The sequence below is a fragment of the Fukomys damarensis genome, unplaced genomic scaffold, assembly GCF_012274545.1.
Source record: "Fukomys damarensis isolate Sample0158 unplaced genomic scaffold, DMR_v1.0_HiC HiC_scaffold_16, whole genome shotgun sequence".
In the NCBI taxonomy this organism is placed as follows: Eukaryota; Metazoa; Chordata; class Mammalia; order Rodentia; family Bathyergidae; genus Fukomys; species Fukomys damarensis.
The window spans coordinates 95,792,483-95,812,409 of NW_022900928.1; the positions used below are offsets into that span (position 1 = coordinate 95,792,483).

General features: G+C 35.7%; 1 protein-coding gene across 1 annotated transcript in view; it reads right to left on the reverse strand.

The window, feature by feature from the left end:
- Positions 1–19,927, reverse strand: part of Agk (acylglycerol kinase) — a 92,640-nt gene that overhangs the window by 45,713 nt on the left and 27,000 nt on the right. Inside the window, exons 4-7 of the mRNA XM_033764495.1 lie at positions 17,836–17,911; positions 7,017–7,109; positions 3,227–3,259; positions 1,761–1,855 (exon numbers count right to left, since the gene is read on the reverse strand). Of these exons, the coding sequence (XP_033620386.1) occupies positions 1,761–1,855; positions 3,227–3,259; positions 7,017–7,109; positions 17,836–17,911 (297 nt within the window). The remainder of the gene's footprint in view (positions 1–1,760; positions 1,856–3,226; positions 3,260–7,016; positions 7,110–17,835; positions 17,912–19,927) is intronic.

A 19,927-nucleotide genomic window follows, 5' to 3' on the forward strand; every position in this document is an offset into this window, starting at 1 on the left:
CAAAAGGCCAAAAAAAAAACCCACAAAAATAGACTTAGGCAACTGCCAATTTGGAGGTCTACAAAATTCTGAACTCAGGGCAGAGTTAGGTGATTACCTAAATGCTCCAGGATATGCTTATAAATTAATTTTATAAATATTTAAATCATAAACAAAATACCAACAGTAGTATAACAACAGGAGAAAACTGGCTCCCCGCAAAATGGAATGCCATCTCAGATTCCGAGGGCTGCCATATTCCGCCTAAATTGGCTTTGGGACAGGCAAGGGGTTCTCCAAGGAAAGTTGTCCAGCTCTGACCACAGACATACACTACTTGGAAATGTTGGCTAATGTGTTCAAAAAAGAAATCTCTGCTGCCCCAAGAAAAACCCAAATTCTCTAATATAACCAAGACCTGAATCAGATAGTATTTATGTCAGATTAGCAAAAATATGAGCAATTCACTTGTCATTGCATACTTATTGCTTGTCATAACTTCTCAAGTGGGCCCGGCACAGTGGTACACTCTGGTAATTCCAGCTATTTAGGAGGCTGAGGTAGGTGGATTGCTCGTTAGAAGCCAGCACGGACAACTTACTAAGACTTATGAAGTCTCAAATAAAATTTAAAAGCATCTGGGGATAAAAACATCAGTAAAGTACAAGTCACTGGGTTCTATCCCCAGTATTCCCTCCCCTCCAAAAAATCTACACTGGGAAGAAAAATTATGGCAAATTGAAAAGGTCTCTTCTGTTTATGAGGTCTCAGCATAGCAGGGGAGTAGCTAATGACACCCATTATATTAAAGTTTGAGGCACGAGAGAAGATTAAAGGCATGATATATGCCTACGTCCATGCCCAGCTGTGTCTGATAGATGGACCAAGGCTTTTATAAAGAATATAGAATTATTAAAAGCTGACTCCTAAAATTACAACAAAACAAATTTACAAACACAAAGAATTCCAAAGCCCAAAAAAATCTTTAACCAAAACAGAAAATTACATGAGTATTATTGATTCTTGAAAGTTATAGTTAGAAAAGTTATGAGAAATTGTTCATTTACTCAAGAAATATTTACTGATTTTTTTCAATGTGTCACAAATCCAACAGTAAAAATAAGTAGCTATGTCTCAGATATTTCTGTTTTAGATCTTCTTGACAACCACTTGCTCAAGGGTATTAATAACTATGAAAGCCGGACTCCAAATTCAAGATGCCTTTTTCTTGAGAGACCAGGGCTTTGTTCATATAATGCTTTCATGAGAAAAGAGTAACAGAAACAATCTGCTGGACTCCTGCTTTCCCTGTTTACCCATACTGTCTACCACCTTAGGCATTCCCAAAAGGATCTGACAATATTTAGTCCTTTTAGCTATTTATATTATCAAAATAATGAAGCCAAGGGTATGGGTTTTTACAAGGGATTTGCTATTTGTCATTTTGTATAAAGCAAACAAATGATCTATATAAATTTGCCTTCCCAAAACAATCTTCCAAAGTAAAAGCACACAGTTTGTGTCAGAGCCGGCATCTTCATAACTGACAAAGCATATAAAATATTCATCTCCATAGATGGCTTGGGAACTTATTATATATAGCAAAGTCCCACAACCCAAATGGGAAACCTCAGAAAAAACTGAAGGTTGAACCTTGATACAGGCCTTCTTCTCAATTATTTGAAGTTTCAAGTTAGCAAAACAAAACATACCATACATGTGAATTTCCATTCCCAGGCTCACTCACCCACAAATGCTAATATTCCACATTGACAACTTACTGGACTCTGTTTCCACTTTCAGCAAACAGGGTATGACTCAAACTACTGGTCTGTCCCAGTGGGATAAATCCAATGGGAATCTTACTGAAGGTAGCCTAGGGGGAAAAAACAGAGGAAAATTTATTGTTAGAAATACACTTAATGAAGCGACAGTGTGTCCACTAGGACAGAGTAACTGGCCCTGCCCTGCCTCCTGTCACCTTCCCACATCTCTACGCAGTAAATACTATGAAGTCAGCAGCTTCTAAAATGAAGCTGTCAAGAAAGTAAGACAATGTAGAATTTGGAAAAAATATATGAGTACTCATTAACAACAACTGAAAGAAATCTATTTAGGGTAAGGAGTCTTACGAATTGATACTGGATCATGCCCTAGTGTGACAGGCTATTACACTATAACACTATTTTTAAAAGTTGCAGATAAAATTCAAGTAAAAATACCTACCATTTGTAGAAGTGTTCAATGATAAGTGAAAGTACTTTATCAATTATCTCTTGAGAGAATAAGAAAATTCAAGTAGCAGAAGGATATGGCATAGCAGCTGATTTAACTAAACGTCGCAAATACAAAACACTAAGATTCCTAAACACTATTTTGAACACAGTCTAGTATTACCAAAGGGAGAATTTTTTTAGTTATATTTTAAACTATCCTAGATAAGAACATTAATATTACAAGAACCCATGTGCTCATGATCCAGATTTAACAAGGGTTCACATTTGCCATTTTGTTTCAGGTGTTACCAGACATAAAATGACAGAGAGAACAATGAAGCTCCTTATGGCCCTTTTCTTGGGTCTCTTTCCTGAGGAAAAACTGTACTGTGGCTGGTGTTTCCTTTCTGTTCACATTATGGAGTCCTCTTCTTACATGCACAAATATCCACCAATGTGGAGTACTATTATCTGAATTTTAAAACTTTGTGGAAATACGTAATATACTTTGGCAATCTGTCTTTTTTTTATTCAATATTTTTGAGACTTAAACACGTAGATCTTTATAGATCTAGTTCATTCATTTAACTGTTGCCTGGCTCTCACTCCATGAACATGCCACAATTTTCTGAAGAAAAGATTCCATAAGGAAATTTTATATTTTAAACAATTTATTTATTTATTTATTTATTTATTTATTTATTTATTTATTTATTTTTGGTTTTTGAGACAGGGTCTCACTAGGTAGTTGAGACTGCCCTGGAACTCACTCTGTAGCCCAGGCTGGTCTCAAACTCATAGAGATCCTCCTGCCTCAGCCTCCCGAGTGCTGGGATTACAGACGTGAGCCACCACGCCTGGCTTTAAACAATTCTTAATAAAACTTATTGGGTACTATGGATTACCAATACAGAAAGCTCACCATGGGTCATAGAGACAAATATCACAGTAAAATCTTTTCTAAAAATCAATCTACTCACAATTTGTGCCCACTTTAAAGGTAAAAGGCAGTTTTTCTCTTAAAAGCTTACCTCATCTGTTCTTCGAAGAACTCCAGTAACAACCTACAAATAAAAAAAAATTATAAACAATATTTATTTCCCTTAACATAAAAGCATTGGATTCAATTTTTATGGACCATAAATTTATTCTTATTTTCTTTCTAGACACTATGTTAAGTGATGTATTGGATCTTAAAACATACAGTATTTTAAAATATGATCAGTTATATTACATTTTATTTTTGACCTAAGACTAATAAATGCTAATTATAGGAACTCCACATTAATATTTTTAAAACATAAGTTTAGTAATGTTTTAAGTTCCATATAAATGTGATGTACATACCAATTATATGAAAGAGCCTAGTTTACTACTATGAAGTAGGAATAGAAGAAAAAACACCTTGTTACACTAAAAAAATCCACACTCAAATATTTCTTACTGAGAAATAAATATGAAGGCAAAGGAGATAGTAATATTCCCATAAAACTATAAAAAATACAAGAAAAAATAATTACTGATAATTCCACCATGCTGGATAATGAATATCATGTATTCAAATTTGGGTACTGTCTTGGTTTAGACTCAAAATGTCCCACAGAAGTCTCAAGAATGGAGGTAGGGCTGGTCAGAAGCAGCAGGTCACTGGGACAGGACATGGAAGGGTACAGTCTCATCCCCAGCATCTCCTGTCTCTGCTTCCTGGCTACATGCAGTGAATGGTTTTCCTCCACCATGCCATCTGGCCATGCCATTCTGCCTTGAAACCATCCAACCATGCACTGAACTATGATGGAAACTATGAGGCAAAATAAACTCCTTCAAGTTGTGCATGTCGGGTACTTCGTCCCAGTGGCAGGTATGTTGATGAATACAGGTATATTTCCTATGAGTCCCTTTTTTCATTGATGCCTATTTGGTATGATTTTGATTAAGCCAAATTCAGAATTTATTGTCTTTCCCCAAAACCATTATCAACCCAGGGCTGACACAAATCTCACTCCATCTTCTGCTTCACTGAGCCTCAGGAGGGCATGGAACTGTCAAGTGGTCTACGTCATTATTTCATGCCATCCATGAACAGCACTCTTCATTAAAAAGCCATAAAAACAATTTTAAGATCATTAGTGCAGCCTTTTTAAAGAAGCTTACAGAGGCATATGTTGGTGCCAACTCCCTAGGACAGCCATGTCTGCTGTTACCTTCTGGTCCCTGCAAATTGATGAGGCCTTCCAAGATGAAGGTGACCAGAGGTGAGCTGTGGACTTGAAATACAGTATACAACCCCACACTTGAGCATCGGGCAATATCTCCAACCTGGAGCTCATTAGAGGTTTCCCACATTTACTGACTGCCCTGGCCTCCTGGGCGGAGAAAGAACACTTGCAGGACAATGCCCCTGCAGTGCTTACTGGCCCACAGTAAGTGGTATGGATATGTCACTTGTTAAAAGTAATAAGCTATTTTAAAAGCAGTTTTAGGTTCGTGGCAAAATTGAGAAAAGGTACAATGATTTCCCATGTAACACCTGCCCCTACACATCTGTCAACATCTCCCAACAGGATGGTGTGTTTGTTACAGATGATGAGCCTACACCAAAAATGATATACATCCACTTTTACTGTGCCACAGAGTAGTTCTTCTCTGCTCTAAAAATGCTACATGATCTGCCTGCTTATTTGCCCCTCTTTTAGCCAACCCTTAGTAACCATGGATCTTTTTTATAACTCCAGAGCTTTTCCCTTCCCAGATGTCAAATAATGAAACCCTACAGTGTGTAACCTTTTCACATTGGCTTCTTTCACTTAGCAATAGGTATCTAAGTTTCCATGACTTCTCATAGTGGCAAATACTGGGTGAATGTATCACACTTTGTTGTTGTTGTGTCACAGTACTGAGGAAGAACCTAGGACCTTCACACTGAGCTCAATCCTCAACCCTTTTCTTAAAATTTGTTTTTATTTTGAGACAAGGTCTCACCATGTTGCACAGTCTGGGCTTAAACTTGAAATCTTCCTGCCTCAGCCTCCCAGAGTGCTGAGATTACAGGTACATGCCACTTGTGCTAGGCTTGAATGTGCCATTCTTTAACTACTCACCCATTGAAGGATATCTTAGTTGCTTCCAAGTTTTGGCAATTCTTATTATGTAGAAAGCTTCTATACACACCCTTGTGTGGGCTTTTTTCCCCTTATTAATATGTACATATATAGTTTGATTTTATTTTTACTGGTACATGTTTGCAGTGCACAATGATTCTATTCATTGCGGGAAACTGGTCATGTGCAGGCTTGTGTGTGGAAATCAGGTTTCAAGTCCTTTGGGTAAATACTATGGCACACAGCTGCTGGATCAGGAGAAGCATTTTTAGTTTTGTATGAAACCACTCAACTGTTCCAAAGTGGCTATGCTATTTTGCATTTTTGCTTATCCTGCATTCCCACCAGCAAAAGATGATGGTTCCTCACCAGCTTTGGACACTGTCAGTGTTCTGGAATTGGGCCATCCTATTAGGTGTGCAGTGGTATCACACTGAGGATACACAATAGTAAAAAAGGCAGGACTGAGGATGGAACTCAGTGACAGATCATTTGCTGAGCATATGAAAAGCCCTGGATTCAATCTAGTGGGGAACCCAGGTGCACATACCTGAACGTGTAGCCCCTCTTCCTATAGATGTAGTGTTAAAAGAAAACATTGTATGACAGAAATATGAGAATAGTTAAAAGGAATCTTTATAAGACACAGTCCTCACAACAAATTACAATTCCATTTCAAACAGGGCTGCTTCACACAAGCCTTCAAAATGGAGTAAGTTTATCTGACCCAAAACCATTTGCCTCTTGTTACTCAATTTTATCAAACTGGAATTTGATAACACAGAAGCCTTTCCATGTGCTACACAAAGAGAGGGTTTACAAAACCAATGTAATAAAAGTGCATGAGAAAAATCTAGACCTTTATTAAATTTGAGAATTTGAGAGCAACAATCCTAAAAGAATGAATTTCAAAAATAATTTCTGCTTCAATTATAACTACACTAAGAAACAAAGCACCTCTAAAGGAAAGCCCAGCAGAATTGTGGCAGACTTCTCAATACAAACTCTAAAGTCAAGGAGAGCTTGGAGTGAAGTGTTTCAATCCCTAAAAGAAAATAACCTCCAACTCAGACTGATGCATCCCATAAAATTATTTTTCAAAATTGGGGAAATACGATACTTCCAAGAGAAAGAACATCTAAAGAAATTCATGAACACCAAATCAGCACTCAAAAAAATTCAAGGACATCCTAGAAGAGACAACAAAGACATCAATGCCAAAAAGCCCAATAGAATGAATCCGCCAGAACAGAGGAACAATTAAATACAAAAAAAAGAAAGGGAACCAGCAACAGGAAAATAATATAATGACAAAGATAAGTCAATATCAGTTATTACTATTAATGTAAATGGTCTTAACTCACCAATTAAGACACAGATTAGCAGAATGGATCAAGAAACAAGATCAAACAATATGCTACATAGAAGGAAGATATTTAATACAAAATGAAATTCATAGACTGAAATTCAAAGGATGGAAAATAATACTTCACATAATAGGAACCTAGAAAAAAGAAGGAATAGCTATTCTAAGTGCAAAGAGGATTCAGGCCAAGACTGGTCAGAAGAGACAAAAAAAAAAAAAAAAAAGGTCACTACATACTGGTTAAGGGAACAATTCAACAGGAAGAGATATAAAAATCAAAAATACATAAGCATCTACAATCTAATTTTCATTTTTCTCACCTTCAAAATAGCCTCAAAGAGAAAAAAGTCCTACCTCCTGTAGGGTTCCATCCCCTCCAGCAACAATGATCACATCTGTGTTTTCCATCAGCTCCAGGAGTTTCTTTGCTTGTCCCTCATAATCTGTCTGAAATACAAAGGAAAATTGATAAATTTACTATCTAGGGCCACAGGTACAAACATTGAATATACAGAATACTTTCTTTAAACACTTTTTACAGACTCGCCTTGAATTTTACATAATTGGTAGAAATAAAAAAATACAAACAGCTATGAAAGCAATTATGTATAGTTTTGTACTTTTAGATCCAGAAGGGACTTTGGAAACTTCAGCTCTTTACATATAAAATTGAAACTCAATAACTGCTCCAGTTAGAGAGCTACTCAAAGGACTCATTTCCAGGCTAGCAAATATTCCCACTGCTATTCATAAGAAGACAGAAGTCAAGTGTATATGCAAATAGGAAGCAGCAGATATAATGGAAAGAACACAGATGTCTGGGCAGGAGAGACCTAGATTAACTGCTACTTTTCAGCTGAATGGCTTTAAACTCCCTGGATCTTAACTTCCTTATCAATTAAATTATGTGTGTTGGAGAGAGGTGGTACTAGCTTCCTTGTGCTGCTGTTACAAAGCAGAACATAAAGCAATTAGAAAAGTAATGTTTCATCATCAGTACTGTACTATAGAGTTTTGCTATGCTTATACATAAAAATACAGGTGTGTTTCAAAGTACTCACAAAAGAATACCTAAGCTTTGCCGTGCTTAATGACAATGTTTCATCTCAGATGCATGCAGAGACTTAAATGAACCATTTCAGCCACCAATAAGGTATATACCTCTAAAACCAACACTAAATTTTAGAAGACATAATGCAATTAACAATGACAAAGTAAACATTTCCTACAACTGAAAGTACACTAGGCACATTAATAAATGAAATTAAATATATTTGCTCCTGAATTAGCCCCTATGTAATCAAACAGTAAATGTAAGTAAAGAGTTTTCCTGAGTCTTAGTTATTCTAGTAAATCATCCAATCTGAAAAGAGGGTTTATAGCTGTTGGACAGTACATGTGGTCTTGTCCTCCTGAAACTTTCCACTGGTACCTAAAGTGAGCAGCATTATGAGACAGAACCTTTCAACCTATGGAGTCCGTGTTCACACCAGAAACTGGTTCCAGAACTCAACTGTTGAACACCCTGTTGGTTATCACCAAGTCACTAAATCCTAATCTGATACTAATTCAGTTTACCAAGAGGAAAAAGGAGGTCCCTAAAATACCATCATTTAATTTTATGATGAATAGTTCTATTTTTATTCTAAAGAGAAAGTCACTGGCATTATAATTACAAATTTTTCAAATATTTGGCATTTTTAAAAGGATTAGTCATCAATCTTGGTTAAAAGGATGGTTGTGATAGGTGGTCATTAGGAATCTGCAAGGATTCACTAAGATCCTCAGTTCCTTTTTAACAAATTATAGATCAACAGATTTGGAAATTAGACTAATTGTATCTGGTCTCCAGCAGGCTCTGCACAAGTTTTCTGATATCCCTGTAGATGAGGTGAAGAAATGTAGAAACAATATGCTGAATACACTAAGTAGATTAGATACAACTCAATGTGTATGCCAAATTGTCCGAAGATTTTTGAGGGACATTTTGTCAGGGCTCTCCAATCACTCTGTTCATGAAAACTGTATCTCAAACAGGATTCTTTCCTAAACTGTAAAGACTTTCATAAAGGTCCCAAAGGAAGAGTGCTAAATGTTGCAACCCTTCAATCAGTTTAGTAGTAAAATATTACTACACATTTTACCAACAATGAGGATAAATGGTAATTCAGTGAACATGTACATGATAAAAAGCTGAAGAATGTGCTTCTCATCATTACTTCTTCAACCTTAGCCTCTCTTTCTCTCCTTCTGTTCACTGCATTTCAACCACACTGGCCTCCTTACTATTCCTCAAACATCCTATGTGGATTCATGCCTCAGGGCCATTGCGCATGTAGTATGCCTGGCCAGCAATCTCTTTCCGAAAGCATCTGTATAGCTCACTGAAAGGTCATCTTATCAAACTAGTCTTCCTGGACCAGCCGAACCAAAATAACCCCTATTATATTCTGGTTTTTTTGTTTGTTTTTTTTTCTTAGCACAAATAACAAGTTTATTTGTGTTCTTTCAAGCCTTGAATGGAAGGTATTTTTTGTTTCTTATTTTTCTCGGTACCAGGGATTGAACTCAGGACCTTGCATTTGTCAGGCAGGCACAGTGCCACTGAGCTAAAACCCTGGCCCTTGAATGTAAGCTCTTTAAAAACAGAATTATGTCTAGAATGTATTTTCAAAACTTAGAAATGGGCTTAGGTAATAGTAGGATAGTAATTTTTAAAAATTATTATATGAATAAGTATATAAATGAAAAAATCCTATTAATCATTTGATGAGAAATTTATTTTGCAAACATTTCTCTGGTATCTTTTAGTTTTACTAGTTTTCTAATAGTGCTTTTTAAATTTTACGTAACTCATCCATTTTTAGTTTTTGTGAAAGACTCAAATTGGCTAACTTGCATAAAGGTAAAATGCAAAACTATAAAACTTCTAGAAGACAACATAGGAAAGACTAAAGGATTTTGAATGTGGTAATGAATTTTATTTTTGTACTGGGAATCAAACTCAGGGCCTTGTGCTTGCCAGGCAGGTGCTGTGCCACTAAGTTACATCCTGGGTGGTAATGTTTCTAGATGCATCACCAAAAGCAAGATCCATAAAAGAAAATATTAATAGAGCTGAGGATATAGCTCATTAGTACAAGGCTTGTCTAGCATACACAAGGTCCTAGGTTCAATCACTGGTACTACAAAACAAAACAAAACAAAAACAAAAACAAAAAACTAAAACTGGAATTCATTAAAATTAAACTTTAGCTCTACAAAACATATTAGATTATTTCTTTTTTTTTTTTTGAAGAATCTTTGTGGCTTGTCTTTTTTTGGTTTATGTCTTACACTGAGTAACTACTTTGAAGATGATACATAGTGTAATAACTATTATCTTATTTGATTATGAGTTTTATTTTTTCATAAAATAAAAAAAAGCAAAAAAGACACTATCTGGAAACTAGAACAAGAAAAAAATACCAGAGAAATGTTTGCAAAATAATTTCTTATCAAAGGATTAACATATTAAAATATATCATAAAACTCAGACAACACAACTGAAAAGGCCAAGATCTGCAAGTGGATATAAAGTATATGGAACGATGCTCAATATCACTTGGCATTAGGAAACTGCAAATTACAACCATGAGATACTGCTGTACATATAATCTACTAGAATGGAATGGGTAGTCCAAAATGGTGAAAACGCTGGCAAGGATGTGCAACAACAGGAGCTCTCACTGCTGGTGAGACGGTGAAACCTTATGGACACTTAAGAAGAGTTTACCGTATCTTATAAAACTACACAGACTTTGTCATATTATCCAGCACTAGCACTCCTAGGGATCTACCCAAAGGAGTAGAAAACTTATGTCCATGCAAAAACCTGCACAGAAATGTTTATAACAACTTTATTCCTAACTGCCAAAATTGGAAGCAACCAAATTTACTTCCAAGAGTAAACGGACAAACTCCAATACATACACACAACTGAATATTATTCAACACTGCAGAGAAATGAGCTATCAAGGCACAAAAAAGACAATGGAGGAACCTAAAATGCTACAGAAAAGAAGTCAATAGCCAGCATGCTGCTAAATAGAAGAGGCCAACCTGAAAAGGCTATGTACTGCTCGAGTCCAACTATATGACTTTCCAAAAAGGCAAAAGTTTGGCACCAATAAAAATATCAGTGGCAGAGGGACAGAAGAATAGGTAAGCGCAGGAGAATTTTAAGGCAGGAAAATTAATCTGTATGATACTGGAATGGTGAACATCATGCACTATCCATATGTCAGAATCCACAGAACTGCACAACATAAAGGTGAACCCCCAAAACAGCTACTGGCTTTAGTTAATAATGGATCAATACTGGTTCACTGATCAACATATATAACATACTAATGCAAGATATTAGTAACAGAGAAAGCTGTAGGTAAGGAGAGGGGAATATAGGTATTCTGTGTATTTTGTTGAGTTTTTCTTTCAATTTAAAACAGCTCTAAAAAATAAAGTCTATTAATGTTTTTTAAGTGGCCTAATGGTATGTAGAAAACAAGATATAAGAACTTTGGGGGATATCCATGAGTATACTGTCACTCAAAAGCATGCCATATCCACAATAAGAAAGGTGTGATCTTGAGCTGCTTAAAAGAACAAGACTTGGAGTAAAATTTGTTAGTCTTGCTTTACTTTTCCCGAGGTAGACCATACTTGCAGTGCTGGAATCATTTCTGGGCACAACACTTTCAGAGTAAAGAAAACTGGAGAACATCTAAGTCAGTAGTGGTGAACCTATGGCATGCATGCCATAGCCAACTGTTCACTATCACTGAAAACTTCAAAAGGTTCAGCATCACGGATCTAAGGACTAGAGAAGGTAATGGCTATCCTTTGTGAAAAGATGGGAAATCTTTAAACCACAGAAGGAGTAAGGGAGAAGGGTCATGAAAACATTCTTAATTGATCCAAAGACTATTATGCAGAAGGCTTCCGCTTGTTTCACATGAACTGAAGGAGTAGAATGTTCAGGCCGGGGGATTTAGCTCAGCGGTTTGGTGGCCTGCCTTGCAAGTGCAAGGACCCGAGTTCAATCTCCGGTACCAAAAAAAAAAAAAAAAATGTTTATAGGTCAATGTTTCTCAGTACAACTACATTATTATAATCACTTGGGAGTGGGCAAATAGATGAAGTGAATAAACACACAGGTCCTATCCCATATCAGTTTTATGTGGGGAGAAGATCCGATTATATTTTAAAACTCTCAATTTAATATTCAACCATAGAGAACCATGGACCTATGTGTAAAACACCTGGAAAAAGACCTCAAAATAAGAATATCCTGTCCTAAGATGAATACGGTGTCTCATTGGGTAACAGGTTTCACATCAAGTAGAAGCAAAGTAGGAAACACACACCTTAGGTTTAAATCCCAGTGCTATCACAGTTATATAACTGCAACAGGTTTGCATCCTGTTTCCTCATTCATAAGAGATCATCTAACTTCTAGCTTTACATGAGTTAAACAAAATCACCTATGTGAAATGCTACAAATGCCACACCTGCAGCAAAAGGACAGACAAGATGCTCCATTACTGAAAATTAAATATATTAACTAAAATAGTACAATATCTTTGATATATCAATAAACTAGAACACATACTACTAAACTTAAAACAGCACCTCAACAGTAATTGTTTTCAGGGCATTGAGTGAAGCAGGTGGATCTCAGAGCCAATTTTTCAGCTTCATCAGGATATAGAAAAAGAAGACAACAATCCCAGAATCTGCTCAATGCTGGTGAGCTTAAGAGAAAGCCACACCTAACAATTAGCCAGGACCCAAAACTGAAATTATTTCTTTTTTTTTTTAATTAAAATTTCTAGTTTATTTTAAAATGTAACAGTGGCAGCATAGTAAATTAGACTGGATTGGACTCCAGCTACAGTCGTAGACCACGCAAAGAGGCAGTAATTTTTTTTATTCTTTTTATTGAGTTTATTGGTACAATCTAGGTAAACAATACAGTTACATTCATTATTGGGATCCTGTACCTTTACATGATAGGTCTTGATTCTCGTTTTTTCCCCTTGTCCCTGCCCTCCCTTCACCCCTACCTTCCCCCATTTGCAAACTCTTTATTTCCATTTTTTCAATTTCTCATATTTTTTTCCTCTCCCTTATTACCTTTCCCCCACCCTTCCCACTTTCCCTACACCTTTAGTCCTTTACTTCCTATTTCACATTATTAAATATCTCATTAGGATCTTGGGTGCTATTATATTTTTTCACACCAGAAAAACTATTCGGTATTTCAGTTAAAGAGATCTCTGTGTGAACATTAAAAACAGGGAATCCTAACATAAAACTAAAAAGGAAAGTAAAAGAGAAAAGGCAATGATATAAGATTAAAATAATCCTTAATTCTGAGGATGAAAATGGTCCCTGAACATATTTAAATTGCTTCTTGCTCTTATAGTCTTATCTTCTTTTTTTCATTATTTAGAGAATATTAGTTTCTCTAATCAAATCCATGTAGATATGACCTTACATATTTAATACAGCGCATTATCCCTGTACAAATGGAAAAAAATTAACATTTCTAGATCAATATGGCTGTCAATTTCTGTACAATGCCAACCCAACACAGTAAATTGGGATAACTTCCCAAAGTTGACAGCACAGTTAAAGTTTCCAAAAATTCAAATTATATATATGTGTGTATATATATTTATATTTCTATAAAAAGACCAATAAGAGCAGTATGTTATGCATCAACAGCAGCAACAGCTTTTCCAGGTTCTGCAGTCATGTGAACAAAATTATAGATATTCAGCACATTCCACTAAAAAAAAAAAAAAAAAAATCAAAGAAAAGAATAATACCCAGAAAACAGCAAAGTTCTGTTGCTATTGTTGTATGCAGCACCATTTTTTTTATTAGCATCTTAATCATCATCTGGAAAGAGAACATTCTAGAGTAATATCATTAAAAATAGTTCTGATAAAGCACAGCCCCTACTACATATCATAAAGCAGGTACAAGATATTTTACATTCACAGAGGTATGATACCAAAACTGAAATTATTTCTAAAAAAAAAAAAGTGAACTTTAAAAAATAGCTGGGGATTTAGCTCAGCGGTTCGGTGGCCTGCCTTGCAAGCACAAGGACCCGAGTTCAATCCCTTGTACCAAAAAAAATAAAAAATGGTCAATAAAACTTGCAAATAGCGGCTGTTTCTATTTCATATATGAAAACATTAGTATTTCTGCTTCTAATAATTTTTTTTTTGTACGAGGGATCGAACTCAGGACCTTGTGCTTGCAAGGCAGGCGGAGGAACCACTGAGCTAAATTCCTGGCCCTATTAATTTTTTAAATCTCTCTTTTTTTTTTTTGGTACCGGGGATAGAACTCAGGACCTTTCACCTGTGAGGCAGGTGCCAGAACCACTGAGCTAAATCCCCAGCTCTAAATCTCATTCTTTTAAATGCCTATTTCTCAAGTATTTAATGTATATTCTATACTTGTATGTACTGATAAGAATCAAATTAGAAAAAAATATAAACAGAAGTCAGGACATTTGAATATAGGCTAGGTTGTTCTAAGATACTAGAGAATTGTTACTTTCGCTGAGTATGAAAAATGTCACTGTAGTTACTTAGAAAAATACTTACATTTGCTAAAACATACAGACAGTAAAGAATTCAGGGGTAAAATGAGATGGTGTCTGTTATGTCAAGGATCCAATCTCCCATGTGAAGATGCATAGTAAAGACACACTGACCACATGATAGCTATCATCAATCTAAAGACCCACGAGAAATGCTGTGTGAGCCACACCACTGAGGGGGTGAGACAAGACCAACACAAGAATATCTTAAACATAGACTGCTGACTAAAGAGGATCATAATGAGAAAAAGCAGTGGCTGAGTCAGTTTGTTTCTAGTAATAGCTAACTGGTGTAGAAATAAGCTTAAATATATCAACAATTGTAATAATTTTTTTTTTCCGGTACTGGGAATTGAACTCAGGATCTTATGTTTGCAAGTCAGACGCAGTGCCACTGAGCTAAATACCTGGTCCCAGATAGAAATCTCTCATTAAGATTTTGGACCTTTGTAGATGGGGAGGGGAGGAGGGGGTGAAGGGAGGGCAGAGGTAAGGGGAAAAAAATGAGAATCAAGACTTGCCATGTAAAGGTACATGATCCCAACAATGAATGTAACCGTACTGTATCCCTAAATGTACCAATAAACTCAATTAAAAAAAAAAAAAAAAAAGATTTTGGACCTAACACCCCTGTCTGAATAATTTATAAAGAATAAAAATCAGGAAGTACACAGAGGATGTGAACCACATAATGATCATATTTGCCTTTTGAACATTATCACAACATGGTACCGGATAATGGATATGTATTATTTTTAGGCATACATGGAACATTTATGAAAAAAGGCCACATTTTGACTATAAAAATGAATTTCAATAAACTTTAAAATACTGAATTATATTGGATTTTTTTTATCATGATACAATTTTTTTTTTTTTTTTGAGACAGGGTCTCACTATGTAGTTGAGACTGACCTGGAACTCACTATGTAGCCCAGGTTGGTCTCGAACTCACAGTGATCTTCCTGCCTCAGCCTCCTGAGTGCTGGGATAACAGGCATGCACCACCATGCCCAGCTAGCACGATGCAATTAAATCAGAAATCATGAACAAAATGATAACTTTAGAAACTTTAGATCTAGAAATTAAAACATGTCTAAATAATGCACAACTCAAGCAAATTCATGATGGAAATTAGAAAATATTAGAAATCAATGATAATGAAACCACTGTATGTCAAAAGTTACAAGATAGGGGCTGAGGATTTAGCTCAGTGGCACTGTGCCTGCTTCACAAGTACAAGGTCCTAAGTTCAATCTGTGGTATGGCAAAAAAATAAAAAAATTAAAAAAAAATCCAAATTGTAACAAAAGTTATAGGACATAACTCAAGCAACAGACTATAAGTTATAGTTTTAATTATAAAGCTATATATGTAACAGAAAAGCTGAAAATTAGTGAAACATGAGCCATGATCATGGAATATGGTGAATGTTTAAATAAAAATTGAATTGTATTACAGTATTACAGTAAAAATCAAAGTGCCATTAATTCCCCACAAGATACTCCCCTCCCTTTAAATCACTTATCCCACTGTTTTTGACACTTTATGAAGCAGTTCTGGAAGTCCTCCTTCATGTTTTTCATGGCTGCCCTGTTGTTCTGAATCAATTCATAATGTTTACAATAATTTTTGTCTAACAAAAACATTAAAATGTGTCCTCATCCTACCTTTATTCAGATCTGTACAACGTCTGGCTCTTCCCCAGAGTCAAAATAACCATAAAAGGTAAAAGTTTTGAAAATTATTCAGGAGGTAGAGGCAGCCATGATCACACAACTAAAGATATTCATGTAAGAGGACTTACAAAACTGCTTCAGAAGTGGCAAGAATGATGGATTAAGTCTGTTCAAAGAAAGGAGAAGTACTTTCATGGGAATTAGTGGCAATGTGTGTGTCTTTTACTGTAATAATTTTTTTAATTTAAATAGTCATGGTATTTTTTATCATACTCCATAAGCATCAAATTAAAATGTAAAAACAGAAAGAAAAAAACAGAAATAAATAAGAGAGACAATAATTCAATTAAAAACACAGGTAAAGATGAGTAAGTCAATAAACTATTCTTGACAAAGACTAATTGCCAAACAAGACCACTAAGAAAAATAGGGCATAACGAAATCATATTAAGAATGAAAAGAGGGTCAGGGATTTAGCTCAATGGTTCTGCCACTTGCTTCACAAGTTCAAGAACCTAAGGTTTGATCCCCAGCACCAATCAAAAAAAAAAAACAAAAAACAAACAAACAGAATAAAAATGGAGCCAGGCCTGATAGCACACATCTGTAATTTTAGCACTCAGAGGCTGAGGCAAGAAGATAGCAAGTTTGAGCCCAGCCTGGCCAATTTATCCAGAACTAATCTCAAATTTTTAAGAAGGGGTGGTGTATGCCTTGAGGATGTAGCTCAGTATAAAGGCCCCAACTTCAATGCCCAGTCCCAGACAAAACAAAATTAAAATGGGACATTATATATGCTACAGAAATTTAAAAGTTAAAAAGATGATACTATGAATAACTTGATCCCAACCAAGTGAAAACTTAGATGAAATGAATTCTATGAAAATTTTACTTTGCCAAACTTAAAAAAGAATTTTACAATACAACTTAAGTATTTCTCTAGAACCATGAAAGAAATTTAGTACACAAAGAAAATTCCACTTACAAAAGCTCTAAGCCCAGATGGTTTTATCCATTAGCTGCATCAACCATTCGAAGAACAGGTATCAGTCTTACATAACCATTCAAGAGCTCTCATACCTAGAATCTGGTGCATTGTAGGTACTCAAATAAATGTTTTCTTCCCCTTATCCCTATCCCTGAAGGTAAATAACTGAAAGATCATATCTCTGGCACAGTGGGAGAGCTCAAAATTGCATGGTAAATGAAGACTAAATGAGTTCTGAACTTCTGTCTTACTGAAAGCACGTAATATTAGAAACAGGTTAACCACAGACTTACAAACACTGTAAAAATAGCTTTCACTAAATATACACCCACATATATATGATTTAAAATTCAACAAAATAGAGACTAAGGCATCTTCTGATTTAGCACATGTAACTTATTTTTGTCCCTTTTTTCACCAAATGCACAAATTCTAAAGATTTATTGTTTAAAATTTCTCACAAGAGAATTCCTTACCAGAAGAATGTTTATCTGTTTGTGAAACTACCAAGAAATTAAACTATTCAATTTGAGGGTTTTGTATTTTCAGAAAAAGAATTCTAATGCGTTCATCTTTCAAGGAATAATTTTCTCTCTCTCTCAAATGAAAGGCATCAAGGTCTCCATGCCTCCAACTAATCCTGTTCTGAAAATAAAAAGCAGATAGTGTCATAACAAAACAAAACTGCTTTTATTAATTGTCAGAACAAGACACAATATTGATTTCTTTGCTCTTGTCTTAAATGACAAGTAACTTCTGCTAAGAAATCAAGAGCAGAGCATATGGTAGAGTAGGGGAGGAGGAACCTTGGGTGAAATAACACTTATACTGCAGAGCTCTTCTTACCTTAATGACAGTCACATCCATGCCAGACAAATGTAAAATTGGGGCAGCATTTTTTTCAAATAGAGTCCTGGCTTTGCTGTACAGAAAGCAAAAATACAAATATTTTAATACAAGTTCTTGAGAAGAATAAAATCCCAATCATCTTCTCTAGAACAAGAAAGACTATGGGACACAGGTTTCCTTTAGTTGTGCAAGTACAAGACATACATTGAATAATGAGTTTCAACAAGCAGGAAACCAGTTTGCCCTTTGTCTAATAAAATCACCTCTTATCCATTTGGAATGCTTGGCTCATACTTGTGCTCCTCTGGAGAAGATGAACAGTAGATGTGGCTCTGCTCAGGAAAACAATGCCTGATTCATTCAATGAGCACCTACTGAGTGACAGACCCAGGAGAGGAGCCAAGAACCTAACACTGACAGAATAGACAAAACTACATGTCCTCATGGAACTTACTTGTACTCTCAAGATATAGTCTTACATTCTAGTGGAAGATGGGGACAGTATTTACTATAACATTATTCATGTAGCCCAAAAACAACAGACAACATAGAATATTACTTAAATTAGGCTCAGTTGACAAAACCCTTTAGAAAGAGGTACACTATTTTTGACAATTGCAAGTAGGACAGGTATCTCCATATCTTGAGATGTCATCATAATGAAATCTCTGGATAAAGAGGAAAAATATTTTCCATTATTTCTCTAGAAAAGGGAAACATCAAAAATGATCTAATGTAACTATGGGATAATTAGTCAAAAACTGGCACAGTCATGTCCTTCTCTGTTTCTCTAGCACCTATATACCCCCTCTTTTACAGTATTTGAAGATCAGAGATACTATGATTCTGAAGCTTAATCATCAACTTGAATAGACTGAGACTCTGGTAGAGTTTCTTAGACCATGGGAGCACTACACTCATTGCTGGATTAATCCACTGACATTCAGAGGGTAATGTGCTGTTGGGAGGTGGTAAGGGTGTGCCCTTTGCAGGATACACCTCTCTTGGGTGCTCTCCCCGCTTGCTCAGCTTCCTGTCTGCCATGAAGTAAGTAGATTTGCTCCACCACACCCTTTCACCATGATATTGGAGCCAGCTGGCCATGGACTGAAACCTCTGAAAACTTGAGCCAAATAACACTATCATGTAAGTTGCAGGTGTCAGATATTGTCAGCAATGGGAAAGCTAATACAGATATCCAAGACTATCTTCAGGACTAGACCGAAAGTTTGCAAAAACACCACCTCTTTTTATTCCTTAAATCCATCTTCTATGATTATGCACAGCATACTCTGAAGGTACTAAATAGTTGATGAATAGATGCATAAATAAATAAATCTACCCCAAATGTGGACACATAAATTTAAGGCAAAGAGAATGACATGATCATGATGTCATACAAGAGAAACTGTTCTATACCCTTTCGGTGAGTTTTTGTATTTCAAAAGTATCATACATATGATTTTGATAGTGAATCCAATGCAGGTCAGATTCAAAACAGTCTAGGGGTTAAGGGATGTAGACGCTATAAAAAGTCTCATTTAAGACAATGCCATAGTCTCAAAAACAAGTAAACACTAAGCTTTACCACTTAGTTGAACCTTTACACCTACGTATCTTATTTTCATTTTTAAAATCAGCTTTATTGAGGTAAAACGGGGAGAGGCATGTGAGGTCCATGACTTCATTCTTCTCCAATGTTCAGTTTAACAAATGTGTGTAGTCATAAAATACCGCCACAATCAAGACACAGAACATCTTTTTCATTCTAAAAATTTCTTCATATCCTTCTGCAGTCAAGACCTTGCCCTCACTCCCTGCACCTGGGAGCCACTCATCTACTTGCACTGCTATAGTTTTGCCTTTTCTAGAATTTCATATAAATTGAATCATATGTTTAACAATCACATTATAAAAATAAATATTTCCAAAAAATCAATGTCAAACATCTAAGTTTTATATCCATATCTATTCAATCCTCTTTATAAAAAAGTTTTTTGCTGTTTTGTTTTTTTACCAACAATGTATGCTTTTGACTGGGTACCTAATGAAGAGTATGTAAAGTCATATGGCCCCAAATTCAATGTCC